The sequence below is a fragment of the Varanus komodoensis genome, unplaced genomic scaffold, assembly GCF_004798865.1.
Source record: "Varanus komodoensis strain SLA01 unplaced genomic scaffold, ASM479886v1 scaffold60, whole genome shotgun sequence".
Classification (NCBI taxonomy): domain Eukaryota; kingdom Metazoa; phylum Chordata; class Lepidosauria; order Squamata; family Varanidae; genus Varanus; species Varanus komodoensis.
Window position 1 is genome coordinate 32,976 of NW_025336223.1, and position 16,996 is coordinate 49,971.

The following is a 16,996-nucleotide window of genomic DNA, read 5'->3' on the forward strand; positions in this document are numbered from 1 at the left end:
GCAGTCATCCAGCCTGAAAAAGAAATGTCCTTTTGTACAAACAGACACTACATTGAACACACACAATATCCAGGACTGAAACCCAACTCAGAGATAGACGTGTGCCAATTTATTGGAGGAATAGCCCCACAAGACATGTTTATGATAAGCTTTTCACACCATCACTAAATATCTTTACTTAGGGGCTCAAATAAGGAAGCACCTGATAGAAAATTCCAGCATATCCTGCAGCTGCAGTAAAGGGCATTGACTATGATTACTGTAAAAGGGTTCCTTCTTTTCTCCATCAAATCAAATGTTTTGGTGGAAGACAGAAGTTGTTACCTCTTGCAAAATAGCACAGATTAATATAACTCATTAAAGAAAACTTGCTAATTCTTCATGTTATTCAAGCCAACTTTTTTGGAGTGGGGCAGGGGACAGTTCTGGAAAAAAATGAACAGGAGCAGAAGAGTTTAGAGAAGACGGGACAGAATGGTTTTTGAAATAAAAAACACACACTTTGTAATTTTAAATTCCATGTCCAGGCTAACCTACTTTTTATTTAATGCAAATTACAGTACCAGTTAACTATTTCCGAACCAAGTCACACAGAACAAAATGTATTTACAAAGGAGCAGAAGGGAGGAGGTAAAATAATAAAACATTAAGCATACTTTCCACAAAAAGTTTATATTTAAAATGAAAAAGTAATCAGTCACAGAGGCATTCAAGTAGTAATAATGTTATACATGTTTTGCTTCTTCTTTGAATCAAGACAGCTTTGCATGTGTATGCAATATTTTGTATACAACCCACAGTCCATTATATATATATTTTAGATTTCTGCTTTTAAGATGGAAGTGATCACGCTAAGTTTGTGCACAAGCCCAAGTGATCTATTAGCAACGTAGTAACAAACGCAAATTTTACAGGCAAGCATATTATTTATATATATAAATTGTTATTTATATATATAAATTGTTCTTCCAGAAAACCAAGAACAAACAACACAAGGAAGGAAGGTAAGTATCTGAAGCTAATCCTTTACGTACTAGTCTTTAATTTTGTTTTGTTTTTTTAGTTTTGCTTTCATTGTCTCGTTGCAGAATGAAGCAAGAAATTAGCTCCTGTAGAAACAGTGGGAATTCTAAGGCTCTCTGATGCATGTATTTGAAAAATGTAGATCCTGGAGTAGATACTAAGCTGTGCTTTTGACCTCTAGTTGCTGAGATTTGTAATGGAGAAAGGGTTATTGGTAATGGTTCTTGAGAAGCATTACTAATCTGGGAACATTTCAAATTAACACTAATTACAAATATCCACCATTACTCGGGATATTAAAGGAAGGATGACTTTAAAACATTCTATGTTGAAAAAGCCACATTTTTCTTTTATTTAAATGAACTTACTTCAAAATTAAGATAACCAGCATGTTGACTGACCTTCAGTCAGGGACACAATAATATCATTTAATGCCATCTCAGGTACATGCAGAGTTGCAACACAGACGAAGGAGAGATGGAGAGAGCACAGGGTACTACACTGAAAAACAAGCCACAAAAATAAAATGCTGAGTGGACTGTCAGAAACAAAATGCCATCACTGACCTTCGTGTCACCAGAAAAAATGCAGCCTCTGCCTTACTGGAATGAACACAAGATGCCTACAAAAAGATTTAAAAAACAAAACAGCAACCTTTGGTTTGATAAAAATTTCAGCATTTTGCCATTGAAGAGAATCTCACGTGGAAGGTAACAAGGTTGAACATACAAGTGAATGAAGTTTTAAAAGCAAGGCCTTTAGCTGGGCACAAGAATTTAAGGTCAACTTTTAAATGATTTTATAAGGAAGTAAAACTTGAGCTTGGGTGGGACAGGGAAGGCAGGTGATAATTTACAACTACAGGGTCTTAATATCTCAAATTAATATTTGGCCAAAAAAGCTTGCAAATTTTAAGATCTGTAACATACAGTGTGCGTGAGGAGGAGGGATCCTACTTATTCTTCCTCCTCTCCATTACTGCTTCTTTACAATGCTGAATTCTTCCTCCGGAGAATAAAAAGGTCCTAGAAACTGCTCCTCCCAAGACCTCTTGACAATGTGCTTGGAAAAGATGAACCAAATGTAAACCTGCCACTTAAGATGCCACGATGGCAAACATAAAATGAAACCGGTCACTGGAATTGTGAAGAACTTTTAAACATGTACAAGAAAGTCATGATTTGAAATGCAAAGTTATGGATGCATTTTCTATTGACCATTAAATCTCTGAAAGAAGGGGAGCAAAGGTATTTCCATTTGTGAGATATCTGTTACAAAAAAGAATAAAATTAAATTAAAAAATCATGGAAGCAAAGGCACTCCAAACTATATAGATATACTATACATCGCTAGAGTTATTGTTACAATAATACAGGCCGGTTATCTACTGTACAGAGTTAGAACTATATGGCTTTAAAAAGCTCGTCTACATTTTGTCTGATTATTAAAACAAAATAACTGCCCTGAATGGTAACTTTTTGCTCATTAACAGCAGTTTCTGTGTCCACATATTTATATACAAAGCAATAAAACTCAAATTTTTAAGAACTAATGTACAAACTTGAATTTGGTGAGGAGCTTTTGTCAGTTTATTTACAAAAATGGTACTGAAACACCTGGATCTACATTTGTATAAAATTTTGTTTGCAATCCCACCATGATCCTTGAATAAAACCATCAGGATCCCCTTTTTTCTAAACATACACACGTTTAAAAAAGAATTAAAGCTTTAAATCCTTCTCCCCTGCTAGGTTTAAACTAACAAAAAGTGATGCAAGCCCACAGCCCTCTCTTCTCTGTGCGATATCAGCATGACTGCAACAGCGGCTCATCGCCAGGGTCGTTCAAGGGCCTCCTTTGCGATGGTTGTGATGCCACCTGCTCAGCATGGAGACACGCAAAGGCTCTTTCCATGCACTCAGATCCCAGGTCAGGCCCCTCCTTCATTACAGGTCACTTGCTAGCAACCTGGTGTATTTGGAAGTAAAAAAAAAATGGTTTTCATACTCATGGTTCTTTAACCTATTTTAATACCAAAGTATGTGAATGCTCTTTCTAGCCATCTAGACTTTTAGGCAGGCAATCCCCCACCTCCACAAGCACATTTTATTAGACAGAACTTTAATAGTGCTCACTTGCCTCCTCTTAAAACCTTCACCCTCAAGGAGGCAAGCGCAAGAGCCTGGGAAATTTTCTATGTTCAGCTGCCTTCCAGGGCAGGATTTGCCTACTGCTGGCTCTTGTGGGGCCAAACAGGTTCCAAAGACTGACCAACAAAATGAGCTCCCACCAGCACCATGATGACTCGGCTTGGTGTGGATGGAAGGCTAGGTGGGCATCCCTCTGAAGCCACTCACAACAGCTTGTTACAGCAGCTACCACTGCCCCAGCCGCCCTTCTCATAACCTTCCCAGAACCTTCCACGGAGTATTGCTTTCGCTTCAAAAACAGAGAGACTTTTTGCCACTACAAAATAATCCAGAACACAGACATTAGAAACAGGCATTTCTACTTCAGTCAGACCTACCACAGAGCTAAACAAACAAAAATAAAAATGCAGCACTGTATCTATGTATATATTTATAATATATATATATATTTATATTCATATGTATATGTGTATATACACACACAGAGAGCTTTCTGTAAGTCAGCAGGAGCAAATAAATTGTTATGTCTACGATTCTTACGATTGCTACAACAGCAATTGCTAAAGATCAATAAATAAACGTTAGAAAAGAAGGCGGGCACAAATTCTAGATTTTGATTTAAAACTACTTATAAAATAATGTGCCAATCTGAAAGCTTTAATTGTAACAAAAATATTGTGTTGATTCACATTATAACACCCGGAACTCTTTTCCTGTCTGCTTCTTCATGAAAGCTGGCTAGTTTGCAGTGAACAAACATGAGGTGGAAGGGTGCAGAAAGGGATTTATTTTCTGTCCCTGGAAAGGTAGTACACCTCTATCTTTCTGTCAAGGAATGGAACTGACTGGCCGTGGTCTTTTGTGCTTTATAGATCTTTCAACGTTCAACTCCACCAGGTTATGGGTAGGTGAATGAGAGTAAGTCATTCAATCCAACAGTTTGTGTGTGTATATGTACCATACATATGTGCAAAATTCTTCAATGCTAGCATGGAATTTAGGATTAAGATCTGGCTCCTATTGTTCCAAGCTTCATGCACACAATAATTCCTCCCTCCCCACACTTCTATTTGGCAATTCAACATACTTTTGCACCTCCCCTGGTCTTTCCTCCTGACTCCAATTAAGTTCTCCAGAATATGATATTCTAGGTGAGCAACTCCTGCTAAGCTCCTGACCAAATTCAAGTTGTGCACTACACCAAAAGTTGAAACTTTACTTAACAATACGAGGCTTAAAAAAAAGGAGCTTCAGAAGAATGAGGGTTTTGTTTTTGTTGTGGGAGGGCATGAGACAAGATTCTTGATTCTGAAGTAACAACAGCAATTGTTTGACATTAGCAGATTGTCATGGGAAGAGACATGGGTGTGTTCCTTTCTCCACTTGCCCTGTTCCCATCCCACCTGTTCCCCTGCCCCAAAGAGCCTGCAGAGTGAGCATACAATGAAACTGGTTTGTATTTATATTTTACAAGGTTAAATAAGAACAACAATTAAAAAATTGAACACTATAATGAATAGGGTTTTTCCTCCCCCTTTTTACATTTTCTTTCCAAGTGTGACCAGTATTGCCGAGCATGACTCAAAAGCACTGGCGATTGTTCCTGTACGGGCTGCTGCTTGTGACCAATTCAGGTGGAGTTGGAGGCTGATGCGGAAGCTACGTTATTGGTCTGAACTCGATCTCCTGCATTAGCATCTGCAAACATCAAAAAGAAAAAGAAAAAGAAGACAAGGGTTATGTACTGACAACCTGCATTTATGTTCTCAGGCTCCTCTTCTAGACCCAGAAGGGCAAGGAGAGTCTGGGAAGAGCCTCAATGCCAGTTAGAAAGGGTGGAGCACTAACAGAGAAGCCTTTTAGGCATCAGCAAGTGTGTGTAGCTCAGATTATTTTTTTCCATCTACAGCTGGAATAGCCGAGTACACGAGTTTCACACATCAAACTGTGCTTGCTTACAGGATAATGTAGCAAACGCAGCAACAGCCACCTCTGCCCTTTCTTTCATGAGCATTTGTGAATTCTTTCTGAGGTACAAAGAAGGCCCAGAGAGTAGGAAAAATGAGAAGAGGCAGCCCACCTGTACCTGGACCCTTTCCTCTTATGTGCATTTGTGGAACAAAACTACATTTGTCTTGCATTTAGAAACACAGAAACAGAGCAAGTCAGAAGGGGTTTCCCGGGCCATCTAGTCTGACCCCCTGCTCCAGCCGGCTCTGCTTATGACATGCCTCATGACATTAGAGGATAGTTGTGCAGAGTGGAGGTGTGTTCATTTTCAGAAGGCTCATACGGAGTTGCTTCTCACATAGTAGTAACAAACTGAGCAGGAAAGTGTTTGCTCAGCATGTACAGAACAGGAATGGGCAAGGTATAGCCATATGGTGAAGGATGATCATTTGGCTGTCCACCCATTTCTCTGCTGCAAAAAAGTTTTCCGTCTTGGAGCTGTACAAGTGCAGTGCTTATATGTGGGGCTCTGCAGGGGTCATGCAGAAGAGCAAGGCTGCACAGTTCAGATGGTGGGGATGGCAACAGTTCCAACAAAAATCACTGGTAGAATGCTGCAGTACCGAACAGTAGTAATGCTAGTAATGTTTGTTGGGATTGGCACTGGAAACGAAATTAGAAGTCTCAGGAACTCTCTTCACAGAGAAGACTTCTGTCTTCAGCAACATATAGATTGGACTTAGAATCTGAGCAGGAGAAGTCTTCCCAGCTTCCCTTTCCTCATCCAATGCCCTCTGGTTCTGAGTAAAACCAGCAAAACCAGTAAAAACAGCAGTGACTTTCCTTCCTCTGGGAAAAAGGAAGTAAAGGAGGAAGAGAAGATCTAAGGATACTTGGAAAGAAGTAGAAACAATGGTATGAAAGTACATGGTTTATTGAACACATACCATACAGCATTGAAATATGGACACAAATTGACAATAAGCAGGCCAAAGAAAAGCTTACGCATGCCTCTTAGTCACAGGGGTACCGATGTGACAAGCTGTGCTCCTGGAATTCTGGCTCCTTGGAGACCTTGCACACTCCTGATTCAGATGGAAAGCCAAAGAACCACACCTCTTGTCATGCATTTTATATGGTTCCTCTCTCGCTTGGTTTCAAACCCTGTCAGTACACACAACTGAGGCCCCTTTCCTGAGAGACAAGGGAAGGCGAGAGAAGGCCCTACTTGCCCATTAACTTCTGAAAAAAATGTATAAACGGGATTATCTCAAGGATAAGGTGAGAAATTCATAGTTCATTGTAGCTGGTGGTCTCACATCTTCATTGAGCCCCTACAGGTTTCTTGCTGTAAGTCTAACTAGCATCTGTGGTTATAGTTAACAATTGTGCTAGACACATGGTTAGGGTTCAGAGTTAACCAATCTTACTGTTGTTCATTTATTGATCTCAGTTCAGCAGCACATAAGGCCTGGAATCAAGGGCTTAGAATGCTGTCGTGTGAAATGCTTCATGGTGAGGCAATTTTTCACCAAGATTTCTAAATTGTAATTTTTGAAAAACTACCTATTTGACCAATCAGCTTCATACTGCAAAAAAGTGCTTAGAAAACAAATTTCAAAGCAAATCCCTGGGAACTACACAGTCTCTTTATTTTTTAATTTTAATCCTAGATCTTGGATTAACACTTCTCCACAATTATTTCTTCCAGTCTTTCCTTCTTTCTTTTTGCAGGACACATTTTACAAGAATAAACCTAAAACTGAATTTAGAACCCTTTACGTTAGCACTATAACCCTCTCAAAATTGCTTCACTTTTGGGTATCAAATGACTGGAAGCAATCTTCAACATATGAAAATACTTTGTGAGAGCATCACAGAACTGATGCAGAATAGACAGTACAAATTTGTAGAACATGCCTGTTTTTCAGATTTTACTGAAAAATCAGTTTCTAGAGCATCAAGGTCTATTCTATTGTACATCAATATTTTCTCAATTTAGTCCGATATTAAAACTATGTAACAATCAGTGTACTATCAGTATTGCTAGAACATTACATACTTTTCCTTTTTTACCAGAGATAGTATTTATAGTACCTTGCTGCTGTATTTTAATAAAGTATTTATTTATTTAAAACAAAAGTAAATATTTTCGATAAAGTATAGCACCTTGCAGAAGTATTCATCTGCCTTTGACTTCTGTAGATGTTCTTGTGCTACAACCTGAAACCAAAATAGATTTAACTGGCATTCCTACCACTTGATTTACTCAAGAGACTGAACGCTGTGAGGTACAAAATATTTTTATTGTGGCACAAAGCTTAAGTAACATAAACAATCTGCTACTTCCTGGTTGCGTAGGTATTCATCCAACTGAACCAATGCTTGGTACAAGCACCTCTGGCAGCCATTAAAGCTATCAGTCTTTTTGGATAGGTTTCTATCAGCATTGCAAATCTGGATCCTGCAATCTTTGCCCATTCTCAGAGAAAATGTTCCAGGTCAGTGGGATTGTGCTCCATGATTCACCTGGCAATTAGGTTCTTCTATTTTAAACCACTGAGGTGTTACTTTGGCTGGGTGCTTGGGAGGTCTTCCTCTAGAAGTGGCTCCACCCATCTTGCTGTCAATCCTGGCCACCTTCACAGTCCCCACCAAGGAAAAGCATCGCCAACAGGACGCTGCCACCACCACCACCCTTCACTGTAAGGATGGTATTCTCAGCTGAATTGGACACTGATGGCTTTGCACATCACACAGACTTTTGCAGCAAGGCCCAAAAGCTCATTTTTGGTCTCATCAGGCCAGGGGAGCTTTTTCCACCTGTTTGCTGTTCCTCCCACATGCCGTTTTGCAACTCTAAATGGGCTTTGATATGTGCTGGTTTCAGTGAAAGCTTTCTTCTCACCATTTTTCCATAAAGCCCGGGTTTGTGGAGTGTCTTGCTGACAGTTGTCCCACGGATGGTTCCTCCCATCTCAGCTGGCAGTTCTCTCCAGCTCCTTCAGAATTACCACTGGTCCCTTGGTTGCTTCTCTACGAATGTCCTCCTTACCCAGTCACTGAGTTTTGGTGGGCAGGAACAGATGCCTTAATGGAAGATCAAGTGGCACTGGGATTGCACACAGGTGGACTTCATTCACCTACTTACAGTACCTGGCTTCTGGAGGCAGTGGCTTGTACCGGAGCTTATTTAGGCTTGTCACACCAAAAGGGACAAATGCCAGTCAAGTGCATTTCAATTCCAGGTTGCAACACAACAAAACGTGGAAAAACAAGTGAGGTGAAGGATCAACTGCTCAGACAATTTCATCAGCAACAGGGGTAATTAGAGATTTGTTTCACAGGAAAATCCTATTTGTCACCATTAAAGAAAATGTGTACACTCAAATGTAATAAAAACAAAATTAACATGGCCAACTGTCTAAAAAGGTCATCATCAATGCTTTTTCAGTGAAGATGAATTGTCTAGTGAATATTCATTTTTAAAGCTTTTCCCCCACTTTAAAAACAGCCTTATAGTAACATAAAATGGATATATAAATGTTATTAGAATAAGGCAGGAAAGCATTCAGCCAAACACCTTCCACATTTTAACCAAATGCTGAAAACAGTGGTGTCACGGTCCAATGAATTTGACCAGGAAGAGCATTCATGAGGTGGATACCGCCACAGAAAAGCTCCTCCTCCTCTGAGTTGACCCATATGCCCTGTAAGCCACCATAAGGCCTCAAATCCCAAAATAACAGAATTGCAGAGGCACTATGATGTGACTGTAATTCACATACATAGCACATACAACTACAATAATGTGATGCATTCTCTGTGTTTAACTGTTAGCAGCCTACACAAAGTAGCGTTATAACAGAACGTAACATTGGCTATTTTATGGCATCACTGTCCTTTTCATATGATCGACAATGTCATATGAGTTGTCCTAAACTGATTTCCTTTATCTTGACAACACTGGTGAACACTCTAACAATGGAATCTGTTGAAAGTATTTTTGGTAGGACAAGGGAAAAAACGGTATGTTTGATCAGGTTTCATGTTTCCACAAAAGTCTGGATTACTGACTTTATCTTTCACATTGTTATCTGTCACTTTATTCCTTGATATAATAAATTTATGTGGCTTGTGGTTAGAACTGTCAACATTCCACAAAACTTTGCAAATTTTTAATTCTTCAGAATAGGAGGTACAAAGATCAGGGGATGGGGAATTAACAAATTACAAAATTTAGGCCAGATACTGTGGTCAGTACATCTTCAGTTTAGCTAGACCCAGTCCCATGGAGTAGAGGGGGCAGAGGACTGGGATAAATGTACTTAAAAATAATAGAACAGATGATCTAAAATTTGAATGAAACAGAAAGGAATGGACCCAGAAGATGATTTTCTACAAACTGAAGAGATACTTTGCAATAAGAGTTCTATTCCCTCAAAACACTGGGTAATATTGGCAATTTGGATTCAATTGACTTTTTCACCCAGTGCATTGTTCATAGAAGGACTGTTTCTCTGCCCTTCTACTTTATGTTGCTCAAGAACATGCGCTTATCTGCTAAAGGCAAGAGGCCGTTTAGTTACAGCAAGACTTTGGATCTTAAGAAACAGAGAACAGCAATTGTTTCACTCATCCTAAAAGGTGTCATGGCTCAGTGATGGAGTACACATTTTGCATGCAGAGGCTCCGCCTCAGTCTCTAGTGCTTCCAAGGTAGGGCTGAAAGAAATGAAAGAAGCTCTGGAGAATCACTGCAGTCAGTGTCAATAAGAGAAGTCCCAATGATCTAATTCAGTATATGGCAGCTTCCTATTTTGCTAGATACAATCTAATTCCTGAGATACCTAACAGTGACTCATTCAGACTACAAATCATTATTTGATACTGGGTCTATCTAAACTGCAGGCCTCATGGCCGTAACACTTGGCCAAAATTTTGAACGTTATTTCTTTTCCCAGGAAGGGTTTCTTACAAGATGGACTTGCAAGATACTAGAACCACGATATCCACTAAGTGGTACCTGATGCAGAAGATAAACAGTAAGATTACAAGGATTTTGAGTCCAGGAATTTGTTTTGAATATAAGAACTGACAGGAACTTACAGTCCTTCTATGACGACATCCAGTCCTGGTTACTCCGAGCTCTTTTAATTTTAGCAGTGTAATTTAGTGTAAGGAGATCCATTTTGTTGCTGCTATTGCTAAACAACTGATTGATTCAAATACTCCAGCAAATTGCCCAAAGATCTGTCAGTAGCTCCAGAACTCCATATTACCTACACTTCTTCTGGAGAACTTGGAATTATAGAATAGAATTATAGACTACTAGAGTTGAAAGGGGCCAATAAGGTCCTTGGGTCCATCACTTGCTCAGTGCAGGACTCAAAGTTAAAACATCCTCAACAGATGGCTGTCCAGCTGCAAAATACTTAAAGTAAGGTCTCACCAAGAATGAGTAGAAGGGAATTAGTATTTCACATAATTTGGAGGTGATACTTCAATTAATTTCTTATTCAAACTGGATTCCAAAAAGGAAGAAATACTCAAGATCTTATAGCAAATACAGTGGTACCTCGGCTAACGAATGCCTCAGTTCACAACCAAATTGGGTTGCGAACAAAAATTTCATTAAAAATTTCACTCAGGTCGTGAACTCCGCATTGGATGACGACCGTGATCGTGGCTATCTCCCCATCCCCCCGAGTGGGGAGATGGCTGCGATCGTGCTGGGGGCGGGGGAGATGGCTGAGATTGCGCCCATCTTTCCTGCAGGAGCGCAACTGTGATCTCGGCCATCTCTCCCCCTCAGTGTGCCCTCATTCGTGCCTGTCTCCCCACCCTCCCAGCGCACCTGGATGATGGGCACGATCATGGTTGTGCTGGGGGGGGGGTGGCGGGGAGATGGCTGCACTTGTGCTGGGGGGGGGAGAGATGGCTGTGATCTTTGTTGTTTTTTGTCATTTTGCTTCACTTTTTTCTGATAAAAAAAATAGTTGCAGAATGGATTAACCTTATTTACACTGAACCTTATGGGGAAATTTAACTTGGCTCAGAACCAATTTGGGTCACGACCACAGTCCTGGAACGGATTGTGTGTCAAGGTACTACGGTATATGTTGGCTACCAAAGCACACTAAATACTTTCAAGAAAAGATCAGTCAGTGTTTTGTAGGCTACAGCAAAACATTTGACTGTGTGGATCATGAGAAGCTATGAATGGCTCTGAAAGAAATGGGTGCCCCTCAGCACTTGACTGTCTAGATGATAAACTATATCATGGGCAAGAACAAGAAACTATTGTCAGGGCAGAAAATGCAGAAACGGAACACAGAATGAAAACAAAAAACTTAACTACAGATGATTAAATAACTTTAAAGCCAACAGTGAGGAATGTGAAATTGCAAAAGATTTTTCATACCTTGGCTCAGCCATCAATTCAATTCAAATGGACATTGCAGTCTGGAAGACTGAGACTTGGAAGGGCAGCAATAAAGGAACTAGAGAAGATGATCAAGGGTAAGGAAAAATACAAAGGACAAAAAGGGAGGTAGAGTTGCACTATATGTAAGAGACACATATATCTGCACAGAAATAGAAGAAGGACTTAGTAGCCCCATTGAAAGCATCTGGATAAATTTAAAGGGAGCAAAAAAAGAGAAAAACATACTTATTGGCGTATATTACTGTCCACCCAGTCAAAGAGGACAAGGATGCAACCTTCAAAAAGCAACCTGCCAGCATTTCCAGGAATGATCTATTCATCATGGGAGGACTTCAATTTCCCTGATATATACTGGGAGACAAATTCTGCCAAGCATGACCACTCCAAGAGATTCCTGATTTGTGTTGCCGACAACTTTCTCCAGCAGAAAGTAGAAGAAAGTACAAGAGGATCAGTTATCCCCGATTTAATACTAACAGAGGTGGCCTGGTAGGCAAAATAACCACAGAACACAGGGGCGGGGTTACCATGCGATACTTGAATTCTCAAGTATAAGGGAAACAAAGGGTAACTGGAGCCAAACAAGCATCCTGGTCTTCAAGAAAGCCGACTTTAACCAACTCAGAAAAATGATAAGCGAAGTGCCATGACAACACACCCTTAAGGGGAAAGGTGCCCAGGAGGGGTGGGAAATCTTGAAAGAGAAGATACTCCAGGCACAACCACAAACAATTCCATCAAGAAAAAAATGTAGAAGACAGCAGAGGAAGCCCGCATAGCTCCACAAAAAGTTAAGTGACAGCCTGAAAGAAAATAAGAACACATACAGAAAGTGGAAGCAAGACCAAGCCAAAAAGGAAGAATATAAACAAACAGCATGGAATTGCAGGAAGAGCATCAGGAAGGCTAAAGTAGTTAATGAACTGAGAATAGCAAGGGATGCTAAGCACAACAAGAAAGCCTTCTTCAGATACATCCAGAACAAAGGACATGGGAAAGAGAAGGGTGTTCAGCTACTTAAAGTGGATGGCAGAGTGATAACAGGCAACAAGGAAAAGCCAGAGGTGCTCAATTCCTCCTTCACCTCAAGTCTTTTCCCACAAGGAAATCTGCAATCAAGAGGAAGTACAAGCTGGAAGTGAGAGATAGCAGCCCAAGATTGACAGACAAATGGTTAAGGAATACCTAGATGGAATAAATACTTTCAGATCTCCAGGGTCTGATGAACTCCATCCCAGCGTTATAAAAGAGCTAGTGGAGGAACTCTCAGAACCACTGGCTATTATCTTTGATAAATCTTGGCAAACTAGAGAAGTGCCAGACAACTGGAGAAGGGCTAAAGTTGTCCCTATCTTCAAAAAGGGGGAAAAATGAACCTGGGAACTACAGACCAGTTAGTTTGACATCAATCCCTGGGAAAATGCTGGAGCAAATGATGAAACAATCCATCTGCAAGCATCTTGAAGAAAATGCAGTGATTAATAGAAGCCAGCATGGATTTATAAAAAATTAATTCTGGCAGACTAATTTATTTCTCATTTTTTGACTGGGTAACCTCCAAAATGGACAGAGGGTACACTGTGGACATAATCTACCCGGACTTTTGCAAAGCTTTCAACATAGTGCCACACAACATTCTGATAAGCAAAAGAGGACTAGACGGAAAAACTGTTAGGTAGATCCAAAACTGGCTGCTAAATCAGACACAAAGAGTGCTCATCAATGGCATTTTCTCAAATGGGATGGAGGTAACTTGTGGGGTGCCACAGGGTTCAGTCCTGGGCCCAGTGCTCCTCAACACTTTAATAATGATTTGGATGAGGAAGTACAATGAACGATAATCAAATCTTCAGACAATACAAAACTGGGTAGAATAGCAAACCCCCTAGAAGACAGAATGAAGCTCCAGGGTGATCTTGATAAACTTGGAACGCTGGGCTGAAAGCAGCAGAATGAGATTCAATAAGAACAAGTGTCAAGTCCTCCACCTAGGAAAAAGAAACCAAATGCATTGATACAAGATGGGGAATACATGGCTTGACAGAACTGAAGAAGAAAAAGATCTTGGGGGTAATTGTGGACAATAGGCTAAACATGAGCCAACAATGTGATGCAGCTGCTAAAAGGACTAATGCTATCTTGGATGCAGTAACAGAAGTATTACTTCCAAATCATGAGTAGTAGTTCCTCTATACTCCTCACTAGTCAGACCTCACCTGGAATATTGTGTTCAGTTCTGGACACCAAGATTTAAAATGCAGAAAAGGTCCAGAGAAGAGTAACAAAAATGATCCAGGGCTTGGAAACACTGCCCTATGAAGAGGGACTGAGAGAACTGGGCATGCTCAGCCTTGAGAAGAGAAGACTTCCAGATAAAACTGAAGCAGTTAGTAGTTCTTCAATTCTAGATGTGTGGTGTGTAATATAAAGAATCAGGTTTGTTTGTTCATTTACTAGATCGATACTCCATCTTTTTTTTCTTTTTTAAAGAACTCCAAGTGGCTGACATCATTCTCCTCCCCACGATGACGATCCTGTGAGGTAGGTTGGACTGAGAATCTGTGTCCGGCCCAAAGTCAGTCAATTAGCTCCATGGCTGAGCAGGAACTAGAACCCAGATCACCTGAGTTCCAGTTCTACACTCTTAACCACTACACTGGCTCTCCGATTTACTGATTTACTGTATAGTGTAAATCAGGTTTATTGATTGGGGCTGCTCCTCAATTCATCATTTCCACTAGAGGCGGAAGTGGCCTGTATAAGTACCTTAGCCTGGCACACAGGCTGCAATCCTATCTGAATCAATTTTCCCCACTGGAAATAATGGAAAGTGAATTAATCTGTTCCCAGAACCTAAACAATACCCATTTTGGTAAACTTAAACAGCAAATACGGCCTCCTGAAATGAATTAAGCTCACACTTGTATATGAGGTGTGATTAAAAAATATGGTGAATGTTTAAATTAAAAAAATATTATTACAGTAAAAGACACGTTGTCATTAATCCCCCTCACTTCAAGCACACTTACCCCATTGTTCTTGCCACTTTCTGAAGCAGTTCTGGAAGTCCTCTATTGCGAGTGTTTTTAATTGTTCTGTCATGGCTGTCCTGATGTCTGATTCAAGGCAAAAATGAATCGATTCAAGATGAATCAGTTCAAGCCAAAACAAATTGATTCAGGACAGCAAGGTAGCCGTAACAGTGCAACTAAAGACACTCATGGAAGAACTGCTTCAGAAAGTGGCAAGAACGATGGGGTAAGTGTGTTCTAAGTGAGGGGGAGTTTCTTGTGGAGGATTAATGGCAATGTGTCTTTCACTGCATCCCCCCCCCCCAACTTGGGTGTACAACAGATATTTTCGCTGCAGCTGCATTTTTTTCACTTCACTTGCAGTTTGAACTTAGAAGCACGGTTCAAACTGTGAAGCAATTTTATCTCAACTCTAATGTTCTAACTCTGGATCGTTCTAAGTTAGAGTTGTTCGAAGTACAAGGCATCACTGTATTATAAATAAATTGCAAAGACATCATTCTTCAGATTGACAAAAATCATATGCTATCATTTTTATATTAGGCCAAAGAAGGAGACAGATCTGAGAAATTCTTTCAGAACAAGCTAGTATTGGCGGCACAGTAATATTTGATGGAATGCTGTCCCCTAATAATTGTGTGCTTCAGTATTTGGTGAGATTGCAAATAATTTTCATTACGCATGGCTAACATTGCACCAAAGCATAAATAAAGCTGCTAGAATTTAGTCACAGAATAATAGATAAAACATAAAGAATGTGTTTTGCCAAGAAGACATGGCTCAGAAGCTACAAAATCTTGGACAAATAACCATTGCTCAGTATGTGGGTGGGGGGAGTAATTACAATGGCAAGAGTAAGGTTGTCCTTCATAACTTCTTGTACTACTTATGAAGAGATATATAACTTTGAAAGCGACAAGTAAGGATTTCACATTTAACATGGTCTCAGGGTGATTCCATCAGAGATGGAATTACTGATGATCTCAGTTGTGACTGTGAAGAACATAATGAAAAAAGTATTTCTTCAGGTGCAACACCCTGTCAAAAGCTGTAATATATTAAAATACTAATTTATAATAACTAAAAGCTAAAAGGATCCCAGATAGAAAAATTGCATAAATCATAAGTTGCAGTTAGTATCAATTTGTATTTTTTCACTGGAGTTGGTAAACCAAGTCATGATATTGCTTTGCACCATGTCACTGTAAATCCAGGTATGTACTTCTCATTGGATTTCATAATAATTAAAGGGTGTAACTCCTTAATATTTAAAGATGCCTTCTGTGGCAAAAGAAAGAAAAAGTATTTGCTATCGCATGCAAACAGTAAGAGTTTAATGTTCTCATTGATCATGGGAATGACTTCACACTACAAGGTGTGCTCCTGGATGAGACTGATTACCTAGATCCATTTCACTCAGTATTCAGGCCAGGTCTGGCAAAGATTCATCACCCTATATCAAGAAAGAGATAAGGGAAGTGTGACCACGTTATTTCTGGACCTCTCTGTGTCCTTGATACCATCAACCATGATATCTTTCTGGGGTTGGCAATAGGGGTACTGCATTGCAGTGGTCTAGCTGGATGACTGGAGAATACAGATTGTGGACTCTCTAGTATAGGTTTCCCTCAGGGGTTGGGCTTGTCCCCCATACTAGCTAACATCTAAATTTAGGTGCTGAGTGGGGCCATCCAGAATTTTGGACCATAAGTATGATGATGACATGCTGCTCTACGTCTTTTCACCTTTAGTGGGTGAAACTGTGGATGTGCTAAACTGGTGCTTAGCTATGTCAACGGACTTAATAAAGGGTGACAAACTGAAGTTCAATACAGACAATTCTGAAGTGTTAGTTCCTCTGACTTTATGGAGGGCTTTCAACCTTTCTGGAGGGGCTGCACTCCCCCTGAAGGAGCAAGTCCATAGCTTAGGCCAGCATTTCTCAACCATTTTACTTTGGAGGAACCCTTGGTCATGTCCCAGGGAACCCCTGCATAAAAAAATTATTAAATGTATTATAATTGTTATAAACCTCTCAGTTCAATTTACACATGTCCATTCAGAAGTACAACAACATTTAATTTAAATTATTGTTGCTATCATTCATTTTATTAATGTGACATGCCACCCTGTCACCCTTTCAGAACTAAATTGCAGTTTAAGAGAGGAAAGGCCCCACTAGTCCAGGTGGATCTATCACTGTGAAACCTCCCTTGTGAAAGAATTAGGAACAGCATGTTTGAGCAACAGCCTTCTTCTAGGATCCTGTGGAAATTTTAAATTTTGTGAGAGATTGGTAGGAAAGTAGAAGGTTTTGTCTGTGACTTTTTAACTATATGGATTAGATGCAGCAGCACTGGGACCAAAACTGGTGTTATATTGGATTGAACCCTG

At 40.0% G+C, this 16,996-nt stretch overlaps 1 protein-coding gene across 2 annotated transcripts in view; it reads right to left on the bottom strand.

Annotated features, from left to right (window-relative positions):
• Positions 1-508: 508 nt before the first annotated feature.
• Positions 509-16,996, bottom strand: part of GSK3B (glycogen synthase kinase 3 beta) — a 141,861-nt gene continuing 125,373 nt past the window's right edge. For both annotated transcript variants that reach the window (XM_044449692.1, XM_044449693.1), the window contains one exon: positions 509-4,871. In XM_044449692.1, the coding sequence (XP_044305627.1) occupies positions 4,804-4,871 (68 nt within the window). In that variant the 3' untranslated portion in view covers positions 509-4,803. The remainder of the gene's footprint in view (positions 4,872-16,996) is intronic.